Raw genomic sequence first — 16,851 nt, 5'->3', positions numbered from 1 at the left:
CCTCTGGGTTGGGTTGCAGCATCAAGCCTGGGCTCAGGATCTGGCTGAGGCCCAGTCATCAGGTCTCGGCCTCCATCAGATACCCAACAGATCAGATAAGCTTTTTTGTTTTTTTACCTTTTGGAGGTCATAGCCAAGGCCCCGGCAACGACTCGTACCTCCGCCAAGACCACAGCATCACTCTGGGGCTTAGGCCGCGGCCTCTGCTTTGGGCCTTAGCCTATGCCCTAGGTGAGGCCGTGGCTTCAGGCCTAGGTCTAGACCCGATGCATTTCATTCTGATTCAGTTTGGGACCTCCTGAATGAAATGAATTAGCCTTATTCATCATGTTTTGCATTTTCATCTTAAACAAATGCACATCCCTATTTAAACTGATTAGTGACTCTCAAATGTGACACACCAAAAAATAAAAAATCTCTACTCAGCAGGTAACCAAAGCCATAAATAAAAAAATCACCTACTTAAACTATTAGAAAAATGATGTTATTGTGGAAAAATACCACTTAATGTATTCTCATTTAATATATAGAAGTGGTAGGCAATGGATATTTCATACTCAAAAAGTCTATGGTACCAGACTTTGTTTTTTTGATTGTAATCATTAACTAACCACTGACCACCTTGTTTAAATATCACAGTACCATGGTTATAAATTTGCCTACCACTTCTATATTTTAAATGAAAATACATTAAGCAGTTTTTTTTCCACAATAACAAGGATATATTTTAAAAGGAGCGCGCGCTGCGTACATGTGTGCATGCTACCCGGCACGCGTACATGTACGTCAGATTTTATAACTTGTGCGCGCAGGCATGCCCAATTTATAAAATCGGGAATCGGCACACACAAGGGGGTGCATAATTGTGCACCTAGCGCGCGCCGAGCCGCACTGCCTTCCTCCGTTCCCTCCCAGGCCGCTCTGAAATCGTAACCTTTTAAAAATCCGGCCCTAACATTGTTTTTCTAATAGTTTAAGGAGGTGATTTTTTTGTTTATGACTTTGGTTATCTGCTAAGTGGAGATATTTTGTTTTTTGGTGTGTTACATTTGAGAGCCACTAAACAGTTTATGCACCATGGAGACCTGGAAACATATTTAGCTATTCTGAGGAACAGATAGCCAATATTAGGAAGGAGATGGCTGTTTTCTCTGAAACACTACCTATCACTAATGCACAACAATGGGAAGAATATAAGCAACTTAATAAAAGATTAATAAGATCGGTTCTACATGGTATCATGTTGATTGAGTATATTAAACAACAAATTATAACCAGGGGTTTATGTATACAAAAAGAATCCATGCTGTTTACAGATGTTAGTGATTTTGTGGGAACATGGACAGCTATTTTGAACAAGTGTACTCTTGATTTGATGCTATTGATAGTCAATTGAGTGAAAAAATATGTCTCTGAATTGAATGAGCACATTCAAGAAGTGCTTGATTTGGTGAAATTATTACCTGATTTTGACACCAAGATGACAGAATTCAAAGCCACATTGGAACAATTTCAAACAACCATCAAGACGACTAAGATTAACAAATTCAAACGTGACCAATCCAATTACTCTTCTGATTGTGAATACATTTGGAAGATAAAAAACATCAAGGTAAATTAAAAAAGCAGGTTTGTTTTAATTTTCTTCGGGAGACAGTTCTAGTGGCTCTGATGAATTAGAGGAAAGAGAAGAAAAATGGATAGAAAAGTAACTGAAATTGACAAGTGTTTTGGAAGGAGATTCTTGGGCACGCGGTCAGAAGAATTTCCAAAAGCAAGCACGTCAGAGGAATTACCAAGAAGCTTTTCATCCGCCATCGTGGGTCACTCAACAGCAACCACACAGGAATCATTAGCAATAGTAAATTTGTCTTCTGTTGGTTTAAGCCAAGCACAATTTGAAGTATTAGATAATGGGTTATCTTTTGTTGCCAAAAATTTCCATAAGCCATTTGATAGCAGGATATTGATTTAGCATTTTGTGAGGAAATTACATTTGAAATTGTATTTGGAATATTAAAATAAGTATTTTTATGAAACTTGTCAATATAAAGTCAGTCCATGACTTGGGATCATTACAAGGATACAGAGTGGAATACTTGGTTCAGTAACTTGTTTGGAAATTATTTTCAGAGTGACAAGTAATGTATTTGAACTTGACAATTATGTTAAGTGCAAATAAATTGTTGTTAAAAATATTTATAACCGTGTTTTTGTGTTACTGAGATATTTAAGCAAGGTGGTCAGTAGTTAGTTATTGAGTACAATCCGAAAAACAAGGTACCCTGGTTGATACCACAGACTGTTTGAGTATGAAACAACCATTGCCCACCATTTCTATACTAAATAAGAATAAATTAAGCTGTTTTTTTTCCACAATAACATTGTTTTTCTAACAGTTTAAGTAGGTAATTTTTTTTGTTCATCCCTAGTTAAAGGTATGGTTCCAGCAACAATCAATGCTGCTCTTAAAATCTATCAGCCAGTAAGGACTTTGAGATCATACTATGAACATTTTTTGTCTGTACCATCATTTAAGCAAATTCATTTAGAAAAATTTTGTGAAAATTTTCTTTGTGAACAAGGAACTCAGCTTTGGAACCATTTGCCTGAAAAGCTTAAGGAAGAACCTTCACTACTAAAATTTAGGAAGCTGGTAAAAGCATTTTTATTTCAGCAAGCATTTGATACCTAAATCTTACAAGCCATGCCTACAGTCATCCCTGTAATGATATTAGTTTTCTAAATGTGCATTCCTTAAATAACATAACACTTATATACATTGTAACGAGGTCACTTATATAACATAACATTTTACATTGTACTGAGGTAACTTATATTAGGGCTGGAGAGAAACATTTCTAAATTGATATGGTGACATTGCTTGGGAGAGTAGGATTTGCTGGGGGATTTGGTAGAGGCTTCGGGAGGTTAGCTGGGGGAGGCTTCTGAGGATTGGAGGGGGGTAGGGGGGGCAGGGGTGGGGAGGAACAAATAAAGGGAGGCAGTGGGGAGTTACATTGGTGGGGTGTGGGCCGGTGTGAATGGGTATGCCGGAGTGGGTGAGGGCAGGAAGGGAGATTTAATTAGGGGTAAGCGTTGATACCGGGGAGGGAGCTAAGTGTCTGGCGGGGAGGTTTCCTTTTTTTAGGGAAGTGTTGAGCTCAGGTGTTATATTAGTTATAATGCTGTTTTATTTATGTTTGTGTGTGTCAGTTACTGGCTTGTCTATCAATTTATATTCAGTCTGTTGTCATTATTATTTTGGTGATACCAGTCTGCCTAATCTTATTGTTCAGAGTCAAAACCGTGTGCAGCGGGGAAAGGGACCCCATGCCTCCAGGACAAAAACTTACTTTGAGATGGAAATAACTCAGCACTGGCAGCATGCAATGATACTTGGGAAATTAGGATAGAAAAATAATAAACATTAAATACATGGTTCTGTATACTGTATAGAGCTTATGTTGGTCTGACCAGATACATTAGGCAGGGAGATACTGTTAGGATCGTGGACCCTTGGGCTGGCTGAAATGACAGGTGTAGAGCTGTGGAACCCCACAGTGGGCGTCGCAGCCAGGTGGCGGCGCTGAGGCAAGACTTCGAAAAAGGCTTCACCACTGGAAGCCCGAGGTCCCCCCAGGAGGAGCCCGTAGGGACCCGGGCCTCTTGGTCTTAGGTTGATCCTATGCGACCAAGGATCAGAAGAGCAGCCTGCCATGGTAGTCCAATGATGAGATGACGCCCAGGAGGTCAGGAGAGATTTCACCCTTGGAAGCCCGCGGTCTCCCCGGGAGGAGCCCGTGAGGACCTGAGCCACTGGGGCTTAGGAGAAACCTCCAGGCGGGCGAAGAACAATACCTGCAGCAGTGGAGAGAGACAAAGCCCAAAGTCCAGAAACAAGCCAAGGTCGGGAGCCAGAAGACAGATGTCGGATGCCAAAACCAAGGACGGAAGCTGAAGCTGGAGTCGAAGAACAAAGCAAGGTCAGGAGCCAGGAATCAGACGTCAGGAACAAGCAGGAACCGGGAAGCAGGAAGTACAACTAGCTACTCCGAAGAGTGAACCTAATTGCAAGGCACTGGCTAGCTGTGGCTGCCAGGTTTAAATAACCCGGCAGCGTCTGATGCCAGCAGGGGGCTGTCCTCCTGTTTCCCGTGCTGGCCCCTTTAAATCAGAAGCCCCGGCACACTCCTAGGGGGCGGGGCCAGCCGCGGATCATCGTCGGCATCTCCCTCGCAGGGAGGAGGCCACGGTAGGCCACGTTTCGGGCCCGGGTGGCCGAGGAGGAGCTCCCGCGGCCAGACCGGGCCGCATGGTGAGTGGCAGTCCTGGGACCACAACAGATAGATGGAGATTCAGACTAACTAAGACATGTTATACTCTCTAAGTAACCCTTACAGTCCCATCCCACCCCAGGCAGGGTCAGGTGACATGGAGGGTGGTGGGTAATGTTAACCCTTTGCTGTCTGTTCTGAAGAATGACATTTTTCTATCGGTCCTCCAACAATCTTGTCTTATTTTAGATGAGTTTGGTTAAGTATGTATTGATTTTACTGTATTGTATTATGTTATTTATTATTATATAGGTGATATTTTTATTGTATTTGTGTATCATATTAAAATTTGGTGTATAATACCTTGAGGCTAAGTGATGAAAAGACTCTTTAAAATTGTTTTAATTAAATAAATAGCTTGTCTATATCTCTAATGCTCTTAAAAGGTGGATTTAAACTGTCCAGAAAGGCATGAAAAAGCCATGCATGGAGCCATATTGCCTAACTCCGTCATGTTCTGTTTGGCAATCATGTTTTCAGCTGACACTGTCTATGATTTCACCTCCTTGTTCACCAAGTCCATGGTCTTTGGATCATTGTGGCTAAAGAATAGGTCTGTGGATATCTGCTTATAGATTGATTTCCCAGAATTTTCATTTGAGTGCTGCAACCTGTTTGGACCTGAACAGGGGACATAGATTAAGGATGTGACTGGAAGAAGACAACTTGCCCACCATAAGATACTGCTAGATCCAGGCACACTCCCTGTCCATCCTCTAGCAGTGGGTACCGAGCAAAACATAAATATTTCCTGGGAGAACCTTAGTCCTGTTATCTCAGATCCTTTTCAGAAGGCAGTTCCTGAGATTAACCTAACCATCTAGTCAAAGGAAGTCAGAAAGCAATATTCTGATGCTGAGAACTCTCCACATTAGCAGGTAGAGAGAAAGCTAGAAAGCTTCTTCCTGGCTTAGGATCTGACTGTTTCAGATTTAGAGATGTTGCACACCCTTCAGTGGGGCTTTAACGGATATGGTTTCACAATCTCATAGAGAGCTTTTTAATGAGCGCAGGACTTCTAAGGGAAGGGTAAAAGGCTTCAGTAAGTACCAAGGACTATTTCCAAGCAACTTGTGGCTCTAGCTAAAAGGTTATTTATAATAAGAATATTCCTGATACAGGTTGTAGCATGCCCATGCGACTTGCACTATACACATGCAAACTAACGTTAGCACACGGGCCTATAAAGTAACAATGCGTACATGAACTTGAAATTGGACCTAACAAAAAAGTAACTGAAAGCAAAAATGTAAGGAACATAGCAAATAGAGGCGGGGGGGGGGGTCTGCTTCCTAAGGTGTGCCATACACTAATGTGCAGAGAATTTCTTTTCCATTTGAGGTTTGAATGTTTTATTCATCTTTTTCATTTTCTGGAGGTTTTGTTCATTTTGGGGCGGATTTTCAGACTCCGCGAATAGGCCTACTTTTGTTTGCGCTCCAGGCGCAAACAAAAGTACGCTGGATTTTAGCAGATACGCGCGGAGCCGCGCATATCTGCTAAAAACCTGGATCGGCGTGCGCAAGGCTATCGATTTTGTATAGCCAGCGCGCGCCGAGCCGCGCAGCCTACCCCCGTTCCCTCCAAGGCCGCTCCGAAATCGGAGCGGCCTTGGAGGGAATCCTCTAACGCCCTCCCCTCACCTTCCCCTCCCTTCCTCTACCTAACCCACCCGCCCGGCCCTGTCTACACCCCCCCTTACCTTTCTCCGGGGATTTACGCCTCCCGGAGGGAGAAGTAAATCCCCGCGCGCGAGCGGGCCTCCTGCGCGCCGGGCCGCGACCTGGGGGCGGGTACGGAGGGTGCGGCCACGCCCCCGGACCTCCCCGGGCCGTAGCCACGCCCCCGTACCCGCCCCCGAAACGCCGCGACGACCGGGCCCGCCCCCCGACACGCCCCCGACACGCCCCCCTCGGAGAACCCCGGGACTTACGCAAGTCCCGGGGCTCTGCGCGCGCTGGTAGGCCTATGTAAAATAGGCTCACCGGCGCGCAGGGCCCTGCTCGCCTAAATCCGCCCGGTTTTGGGTGAGCAGGGCTCTGAAAATCCGCCCCTTTATCATTTGTATTCATTTCAGAAAATAGTGTGTGCTATTTTACAAAACAAATGAACCCCCAAAAATTTAGGGATTGTACCTGGGCTTGCCCGCTTTGATTTGGATTAGCATTCGTTTTAAAGTGAATGCACTTCCTTGACGTGTGCTAATTTCTGCAGCTCCCTTTATTTCTAATGGCTTATTTGCACTAATAATGCATGAAAACGTGCAAGGCAATGCACCACACTTTAGTAAATAGACCCTTAGTACCTTTATTTCCCTTTTTTCTTGTAACTGGACTTCTCGTGAATGGAACACACTGGGACCAGATGTGGGCCGCATATTCGCATTTCTTAATGAAGTTATTCTTACCATGTGGTGATTTTGACAATTTTTGTGACCTATCTTTACAGATATTTTTGCATGGGAACAATCTGAACAGCCTGCATCAGCTAATTCATCCAGAGATCCTGCCTTCAGAGTTTGGAGGAATGCTGCCACCTTATGACATGGGCACATGGGCACGGACACTGCTAGACCATGAGTATGATGATGATAGTGAATACAGTGTGGATTCCTACAGCATGCCAACAAAAGATGTGGGAAAAGATCTGTCCCCTAAATCCATGAAAAGGCAAGTTGAATGTTATTTTGTAATAATGACCCTGTTCTGATCTTGACTAGGAACTGCTCAAAATTGGTTTGGTTCGGAAAATGTAGACCAGAGGTTCCTAATGGGAGCCATTGAGAAATTTAAGTCACAGCTATATTCATGAATTTGATCTAACATCCTTTCTATTTTCTTTGAAAAACAAATGTACACCTGTCTCACTAAACCAGAGCAGATATTATCCTATTAAATGTAAGCGTAACGGGACCCCCAGATTGTTGGGGTGCTACATCTGAGGGACTACATAGTTGCCAAGGATTTTCCTTCCTATTAGACTTTTACACGTCAGCCCGTGGGATGCTGGATTCATCCAGTGGGGAGGAGATTTCCACCCCTGGGGTCCCTGGGCAACACAACTCAGTACAAAATTCACACACATGGGGCCGATGCAATAAGCTGTGCAGTAACATGGGCACAGCCAGGTCCCCTGGATGTGCATTGGCATATTTCAATGAGCTGCTGCATGAAAAGGGACATGCTAGGGATAAATGTGTGTCCCTAGCGTGTCTATGGCATCGGGTGCCCAGGAGACGTGACTGTGCACAGGTTAGGGAAACAGATCTTCAATTTACAGGCGTTCGTTTTCCTAACCCGCACACAGCCACGGATTAGGAAAATGGATGCTCGTAAATTGAGCATCTGTTTTCCTTACCTGACAGCCATGAAGACTTGTTTTTTTCATGATGGTGCTTTCTGCGGTTCCTCCTACTTAGTATTGCGATGAATTTTAGTAAAAGAAACCACAGAAAACAGTATTTTTTGCTTTTTTATTGATTTTGGGGCACGTCAAGACAATGCCAGCTCCTGGGCTGGCATTAATTTTTGCATGTTAAAATGTGCAAGTTGGGTGAATGGTGATTTTTTGCATCAGGTGTAATAGCTAATTGCCTCATCTACATAGCATTTACATGTGATGAGCACTATTAGCTATGTGCTGGTTTGGACACTTATTTTGGATGCGCTAATCTTATTACTGCATTGGAAGTTATTCTAGCATGCCCAAAATGCGTGTCCAAGCACGCATCAAGCTGTGTGCTAGGCTGAGCACACTATATTGCATTGGCCAGACTGTGGGTCAGTGAGAATTCATAGTGGTTGGCAGTAGCAGAGGTCAAAACTAGAGATGAGCTTCGTTTTTCTGGCTCGGGTCGGGTTTCAGTTCAGACACTTCGTGGGAAAACTTGTTTTCCCACAGATCATTTTTCAGCAAAAACGAAGCTGGAACCCGAACCCGAAACCGGAAAAACGAATTAAAAAAGAAAAAAAAATGAATCCGAAAAAAAACCACCCCAACCATTCACATTTACTGTATTACAACCCCCCCCCCCCCCCACCACCACCACCATCCCGATACCTCCCCAAGACTTACTAAAAGCCCTGGTGGTCCAGCGGGGTCCTTGAGCGATCTCTCCCTCTGGGCCGTCGGGCCATCAGGCCTGCTACGAATCAAAATGGAGCCGATGGCCCTTTGCCCTTATGATGTCACAGGGGCTACTGGTGCCATTGGTCGGCCCCTGTCACATGGTAGGAACAATGGATGGCCGGCAAACTAATCTCCAGTGTCCACAGCAAGGGGAAACTTACTTTACTGCAAAAACTGGTCTGAAAAATCTTCAGCAACTTCTTCATCAAACTTATCCCCTCCAAATCCTCCCCCTTTGCTGTTCACTGGGCGCAAAGGTGAAAATCAGAAATCCAGCTCTTTAGGCAAATAGGGGGTTTGCCTGTCCTTCAGGATCTGGAGCACAGGTTCAATAATAACAAAGCTCTGCATTTACTCCACAATTCTAAGCATCTCCAAAACTCCAAAGTCCTGGGTCAGTCCACTGTGTGGCAGCAAAGACCAGACCCTCCTTGATCAGTCTGTCAGGGATTCCTAAAACCACATCAATTCCGTTCTTGATCAGTCCGCCTTGGGAACAGAAAGACCTTGTGCACATGCTCCAAAAAATGGGGGTAAAAGCAAGGGGAGGATCCCCAAAATTCAAAATCCTAACAATGCTAGAAAAGCAGGGCCAAAACGTAGCAAGTGCTCTGGACTGATACTTGGAAGTAGTGGAATACAAGAGATTTGAAAGAAAGAAACACAGAAACATAGAAATGACGGCAGAAGAAGACCAAATGGCCCATCAAGTCTGCCCAGCAAGCTACGCACTTTATCCATTTTTTTTCCCTTTTTCTCTCTCCCACCTGTTACTATTGGCTTCCAGTACCCTCCAGCCCTAATTCCCCTCCACCCAATTTAGAGAGCAGCTCTGTATCTGCATCCAAGTGACATCCAGCTCAATTAGGGGTAGCAACCGCTGTAACAAGCAGGCCACCCCCTTGCCCCATACTCTTACCCACCCCTGTTTTTATTTTTTTGTTTTGTTTTATTTATTTATTTTTTTTGGAAATAGCAGCCCTCCATCCTTCCGCTCCGTGAAGGTGGAACACCAACTACTGGCCACTGGCATCCTGCTCCGTGAATGCCTCTGTGGCTACTGCCGCTCCGTGCAGTGTTTGAATGCCTCTGTGGCTACTGCCGCTCCGTGCAGTGTTTGAATGCCACTGTGGCTACTGCCGCTCCGTGCAGTGTTTGAATGCCTCCACTTTATTCACGCCCTCTAGACTTGATGGATCCACAGTGTTTATCCCACGCCCCTTTGAAGTTGTTCACAGTTTTAGACTTCACCACTTCCTCCGGAAGGGCATTCCAGGCATCCACCACCCTTTCCGTGAAGAAATACTTCCTGATATTGGTTCTTAGTCTTCCTCCCTGGAGCCTCAGCTCGTGACCTCTGGTTCTGCTGATTTTTTTCTGACGGAAAAGGTTTGTCGTTGTCTTTGGATCATTAAAGTTTTTCAAGTATCTGAAAGTCTGAATCATATCACCCCTGCTCCTCCTTTCCTCCAGGGAGTACATATTTAGATTCTTCAATCTCTCCTCATATGTCATCCTATGAAGACCCTCCACCTTCCTGGTCGCCCTTCTCTGTACCGCTTCCATCTTGTCCTTGTCTCTTTGTAGATACGGTCTCCAGAACTGAACACAGTACTCCAGGTGTGGCCTCACCAAGGATCTGTACAAGGGGATAATCACTTCCCTTTTCTTACTCGATATTCCTCTCTCTATGCATCCCAGCATTCTTCTGGCTTTTGCTATCGCCTTGTCGCATTGTTTCACAGACTTCATATCATTAGACACTATCACTCCAAGGTCTCTCTCCTGCTCCGTGCACATCAGCGTTTCCCCCCCCATCGAATATAGTTCATTCGGATTTCCACTTCCCATATGCATGACTTTGCACTTCTTGGCATTGAATCTCAGCTGCCATATCTTCGACCACTCTTCCAGTTTCCTTAAATCCCGTCTCATTCTCTCCACTCCTTCCGGCGTGTCCACTCTGTTGCAGATCTTAGTGTCATCCGCAAAAAGTCAAACTTTACCTTCTATCCTGTCCCCATACTATATTTGCCTTACTGTTCAGTGAGAAATATTAATTGCATATATAGGGCAAGTGCTTCAGTCACATGACCAACAAGCAGGCAGTGTAAGCAGAAAAGAGAGAAGGGTAGTACTTTATGTAAAACATCATATTAAAGCAACTGAAATGCAGGGTATATGGGAAAGGAGGAGGAGATGCTATGGCTTCTCTTGGAAAGGGAAAATGGCACTTCCTTCTACATCAGAGAGATCTACAGAACTTTGACATAGGTGGAAGGTCTGGGCAGAGTCTGACATACACAGGGCTGAAATGAAAGGGGACATTTTGCTCATGAGAAATATTAATCTGTGGGATCAGAGACATGCTAGACTCCCTTTGATGGGTGCTCCTTCAGTAAATGGCCATAGGACCCTCAAGAGAAGGGATGGTACTGAATACAATGATCAGAACTGAGGACAATGTTTCTAATGTCCAGGTGGGTGGGCACCTGATCTCAAGTGATCATTAGATGATGTGGTTTATCGTATAAGCAAAGACATGTGGAAAACACATTAAAAAGTACCTCAACTTGTTAAAACCGGAGAACATCTTAATGAGGCATTGGCAGAGTGGAAAAATCTCTGTGAAGTAGAATAATGGACTAAACTAAAAAAATGCTCGAGAAAGGGCATCAAATCATAATGAGGGTCATTTTCAGCCAGTGTAGATTCTGCAGGTAATTTCTACCTAGATACTTTACAGTAAAATAATTTTCAAAGTGAATATGTGCATTTTTTTTCACATTGAAATTATCCTGGCAAAACTATGAGCACAAAATTGCAGGCATAATTGTGCATGCACAGTATTGCTGAAGGAATTAACATGCATACTCATTAAAATAAAATGTATGCATATAAGTCCCAACCCCACTCAGACTCCAACTCTCCCCTATGTGCATTGTGTATGTGTATTGGTTATGCAGTTTTCTAAAGGGCCATTACTATGGGTAAAGCACTACTTTACTCACAGAAGTCCCTTAGAAAATTACTCTCTATATTAGGAAAGTAAATACAATGTAGACCCAATATAATGTGGGCAATGGGGTCCAAAAATTTGGTCTGCAATATAAGTGAGTCCATGTTAGATTGAGTTTATACATATTGAGAAAAATCTGGCTAAGTGAGTTAGCTGGATAAGACTTATCCAGATAAATCACCCAGGAATATCACATTTTTGATAGATATTCCATGCCACTCAGCTGGATGAGAACAGACTAAGTGGTGAATGAGACTGTCTGTGTTTAATGGCCATTTATCTGGCTAAGTGGCACTGAATATCTATCAAATTTGAAAGATGTGAAATTGGGAACCAACCTTTGATCACGTTATAAGCAATTTCACATTATATCAGGTCTACAGTGTAAATGTAAATTGAAAAAGAGACATAAGATTGTCTAAAATGGAGACTGAAAACTTCAAGGCAAGAAGACTAGCATTCAAAAGGTATAAGAAATCTCAGAAGACAAGGACAGGAAAGAATATCTAGAAAACCTAAGGAAAGCAGAAAAGGTATTCAGGATGGCTAAGTCATAAGAGAGGAAAAGATAGTTAAGAAGGATAAGCAAGGTGACAAGATATTTATCAGGTATTTCAGTAAAAGCAGGGTGGGCAAAAGAGATGTTAATTAAGATACTGGATAGAAAGCAACAGGGTTTCACTTACTGTATCTGTTATCAGCGTGGCCAAGTCTGAAACAGTGCCAGCACACAAACCAAAAGCCCTTGGAAATGCAGTCAAATGTATTTCACCAGAGGCAATTCTAATTAATTGTAGAATAATTTTGCAGCTGATAAAGCCTCACTAAAATTTCATTGGTTAAACTGTAACCTCTAACCAGTGTTTTAACTACACAAAGTCACTTTTAAAAGAGACTCAGATAGTAAAAGGGTTCAAAACTATCTGAAAAGTCAAGCTCTGATTGATCCATTGGAAGTGATGAGCAATTGATGGCTCATGTTCTTCCATTATACAGTGGAAGAGAGTTAACTAGTGGCCATGTAGACAGGGAATGAACTGCTTTAATGGAGACTTAGAAACTGATTAGAGACATTGTTCCTGACTAATGACCATGAAAGACATACTCAAAGATATGAACAGTTGGATCTCATGCCTGATAGATGCCTCAATAGTTCTTCAAGTGTGAGCAATTGTTGTGCGATGGGAGAATGAATGGCCCGAGAGAGAGCATATGAATGACAGCACATATGAAAGAAAGGTCAGCTGTTAACTTGGCATTAGCTTTAATAAAAAGTTATGTTTGGGACACACAGTTTTATCTGGCACAAACGTCTATGGGGCTGGTGAGTGTTTTAAAAAGGAAAAGACAAATTGATTATGACCAGGCTATAATCTCTGGGTTACAGTTTAGCAATCCAAATGAGTCTTACCAGTAGTTAGTAAAAAACTTAAAATTGACTTAAGAGGCCTTAACAAAGATATGATTTATAAAATACTCATTATCAGAAATAATAATTCAGCTGCCTCTCAGTTACCTTCTTATCACTCTAACACATCAAACTCCTCCCCCTTCCCTATCATATTACCATTGTAAGTAATATGTGATCCACTTATATTTTCTGTAAATGTCATCTTTTACTCCTACCTACTCATTTATCCTTAATATGATAAGATATGCTCAGCTGGGCACACATGTTAGCTTGCAGTTGAGTGCACATTTTTGTATGTTCAACTTTCAATTTAACAAGGAATTTAGTGTACCAATATTGGGCCTGATTTTAAAAAGCATTTACTCGAGTAAAACAGGGTTTTACTCGAGTAAATGCACTTTACTTGAGTAAGTGGGCTTTTCAAAATTGCTATAATATATGCCATTGAATTGTCCATAGGATTTACTTGTGTAAGTGCACTTTACTCCAGTAAATGGCTTTTGGAAATTGCTACAATAGTAGTTACATTTACATGCGTAACTCCTTTTGAAAATTACCCCCATTGTGTACACAATCATGAGTAAAATTATACAATTAAATTAGCACTCATCTATGCAAATCCCATTTTAATCAAAGCATTATCTCCTTCTTCTCAATTCCCAAATTCCTTTTTGTATTATGTTTTAATTCCTTCTGCCTTTACCTTTCTTCCAGCTTTTAAGCTTCCCAAGTTTTTACTCCTTGTTAAATGTAACTTTGCCTTATTCACCTCTCTTGTTAATTACTTTTATTTATTGTTTCAGTTATACCCTTGTTTTATGTAAACCGATCCGATATGGTTATTACTATGAAGGTCGGTATAAAAAAGTGTTAAATAAATAAATAAATAAATGCAGAGAGGTGCATAGGCTTAACCTGGAGTTCATAGTGCTGAGGTCCTATATTTAGGATGTACGCACACAGATCATGTTTCATACCCAGAGAACATGTTATGTGCCCCTAACGCGTGTTTTATGTGCACAAAGTTTAGTAACACAATTTTTATGCTCTTAACTCATGTTTTGTATGGCTGTACAGCAAAATGGTATTGGCCACACTGGAGGAAGGCACTGAAGTTATATCACTTTGGTGACATCCTCCAGGCAGATGGCAACATTTTTAAAGTTCTGGACCCAGGGCAGGAGCAGGTGGACTTCACTCATGACCTTTAGGCTTCTCCAAAGGACCCAGGAAGGGGTTAAGTGGATAAGTACTTATCCAGCCTATGGGATATGGGCGTTCCAGGGAGAAGCTTCTTATCTAGCTAATTTAGCGAGATACTAGCGATATTCAGATTGATCCGGTTAAGTTTACCGGAGAAGTTAGACTTGTTCAATAGCAGGTCTAAAGTTAGCTGGCTAAGATTTACCTGCTAACTAGCAATTTATTTGGGGATATTTGCAGCATAGCCATGCTGCTGAATATCCATTGTAGGTCAGTCAGATAAGTCTTATCTGATTAACTTACTTAATTAATTTGGATATTGGCTTTCTCCCACATTATAAGACACAGATCTTTTCAGTTGAAAAGTTTTACAGTCTTATCTGGCATTCTCCTCCTTCCTTTCCCTTTATTTATTTATTTATTTAGCATTTTTTTTTAATATACCGAGGTATAGCAGAAATTGCCTTCACTCCAGTTTACATTTACAACAACCTGTTACATTTAAAGCATTTAACAGAAAAAACAGAAACGGGTTCTGAACAATAGATTAATATCAATCAATAAATACAATATAGTTAGGTATATATATGTGCTCAAAGCATGTAAGGGGATAGCTGATACAGAGAAAAAATCAAGAAGGTTTCTGTGAGTCAAAGTGGTAGTCGTTGGAGGGAGATTGCATGGCCAAGGTGGGACACGCCAAGGGAGTGGACTGCAGTCTTATCATATACTGTCTTTGAGTGTTTGGCTGAGTAGCCAAGTTTTAAGATCTTTTTTAAAAGATTTAAAGTTTTCTTGAGAGCTCAGGTGATGTGTAATGGCATATGAAGACCGCCCAAGATCTAAATGACTCTGTACTATTTAAACTCAGTGTAACTGTGCTGTTTCTTCACTGACTCAATGAAGAGAGGATTACTCTCCATAGCTTGTCACACTTGTATTGTGTTAGTTTATTAAAAATTCTCACCTACAGCTTGGCTTGATGACACTTAATTCTACATATCAAAATGGGCTAACACAGCAACTTCAGTTGTTAGCCTGATAAATGAAATTCTTTCTACTTTCCTTCCCCATGCTTGCTCTGTGGTCCCAGGTTTGCATGTTTACGTCACCCATAAGTCATTCAGGAATGTGCTTCTAAAGTACTATCATGTAAAAAGAGCAGTGAGACGCGGATAAAAGATACATGTGTAAATGTTATGAACAAAATTAGCTTTCCCTAGCAACAGAGACAGACATTGCTTGCCCTTTCCGGTCTACTAATGCATTGCACATGCGGTCCATCTAGATTAAGATCATTAATTAATGGCAAGTCACTTTGCTGAACCAGGAGTGAAGGTGATTTGTGAGATTCCGATAGGAACATTTCTGCTTTGTTCTTTTGCAGATCCCAGTCTGTTGTGGACCCCGGCGTGCTCAAGCGCATAGATAAGAATGAAGAAGAAAACATGCAACCTTTGCTTTCGCTTGACTAAGAGCTCCTTCAGCAATGAACATAAACTGGGGTGGAAGGCTCTGACTCTCGGCAACACGCAAAGCATTAGACTGAATGTACCAGCCGGAGTTATATTTGTTCATGCAGATTTTGCATAATGTAATCAGGCACACAGGTTTGGTTTTTTTTTTCTGGTGTGCTTGAAATATGAGTGCCCTGGGCTGGAAATGGATGGATCAATAATTTATTCTGTAAGTGCCAACTTGTTTGTAAATACAATGTAATCCTCCACTTTGAATCGGTATGTCATGGTAATAAATTAGTATGGCGGAGAATGAACCTTAAAATCTGTATCGGTGACATGCACTATATAGAAAAACAAAACTCATGAAGATTCATTCTTTTATATGAAGCCATATTGCAGCAATTTTTCCTTGCCATCATGATCTCAGTATTCACATTAGGTAGTTCTTAAGTGAATAGGGAATAGAAGAAGCTGGGAAACACTGGCTTTAATGGATGCAGTATTTCTATTTCTGGAAAATGTAGTTTTGTAGATAATGTGTTCCAGGGCTGGAAATATGATCATGCAGGACTGAGAAAATAGCAGAAGGGGGATGGGGTGTGTGTGGGGGGTATTAATCATTGAAACTCCTGTACCGTGCCAAACTGCTTTGCAATTTGAATTTGTGATGCTATTTTTTTCTTGACTTTGTTAAAGGAGATTTGGATATTGAAAGGTACTTTGTAACTTTTCCAGCCTGTGCCATAACTGAGACATTGAGATCTCATGTCAGACGTGTTTCCAGTTTTTTTTCTGAATCTCATCTTCCTTGACACAGAGGAAATTATTCTGAGCAAAATTTAAGAAACTTGATATTATGAACAAGGAATGAGACTGGTGATAGCCTGAAAGCTAACTTCTGAAATGTTCTGCACATTGTGACATTTGTTTTACCCATCAAGGAACCCATAAAATGACATTGGTAGCTATTTGAATTAAACAAGAATGTACAAGAAAAGAAATCACGTCTAATCTGTGTGTATGTAGGTGATAAAAATGGTTTAGTGAAAATGTTTACATCATATCTGATGTATTCTCTATATATATGAGAGGGATGGGTAGACTTCTCCAACCCACTTTAGATCTATATTTATTCACATGTGAGAATATTTCACTCCAATTCATCTGGATAATTAGAGTCAGTTTTCACCTACTTTATATCCCACTCTCTTTCTAAAATCCAGACTCAAAACTAGTCAAAGGCAGTATGAATTTTTGAGTATGCTGAGTTGAAATGTGACTCTAAATATTCAC

At 41.7% G+C, this 16,851-nt stretch overlaps 1 protein-coding gene across 1 annotated transcript in view; it reads left to right on the top strand.

Moving 5' to 3' along the window:
• CLVS2 (clavesin 2) overlaps positions 1-16,536 on the top strand; it is a 148,969-nt gene extending 132,433 nt beyond the window's left edge. The window contains exons 4-5 of the mRNA XM_029596402.1: positions 6,786-7,006; positions 15,486-16,536. Of these exons, the coding sequence (XP_029452262.1) occupies positions 6,786-7,006; positions 15,486-15,573 (309 nt within the window). The 3' untranslated portion in view covers positions 15,574-16,536. The remainder of the gene's footprint in view (positions 1-6,785; positions 7,007-15,485) is intronic.
• Positions 16,537-16,851: the final 315 nt, after the last annotated feature.

Source organism: Rhinatrema bivittatum, chromosome 3, assembly GCF_901001135.1.
Source record: "Rhinatrema bivittatum chromosome 3, aRhiBiv1.1, whole genome shotgun sequence".
NCBI lineage: Eukaryota > Metazoa > Chordata > Amphibia > Gymnophiona > Rhinatrematidae > Rhinatrema > Rhinatrema bivittatum.
Note: the sequence above shows the minus strand (reverse complement) of the source record. Positions and strands in the feature narration are given on the sequence as shown.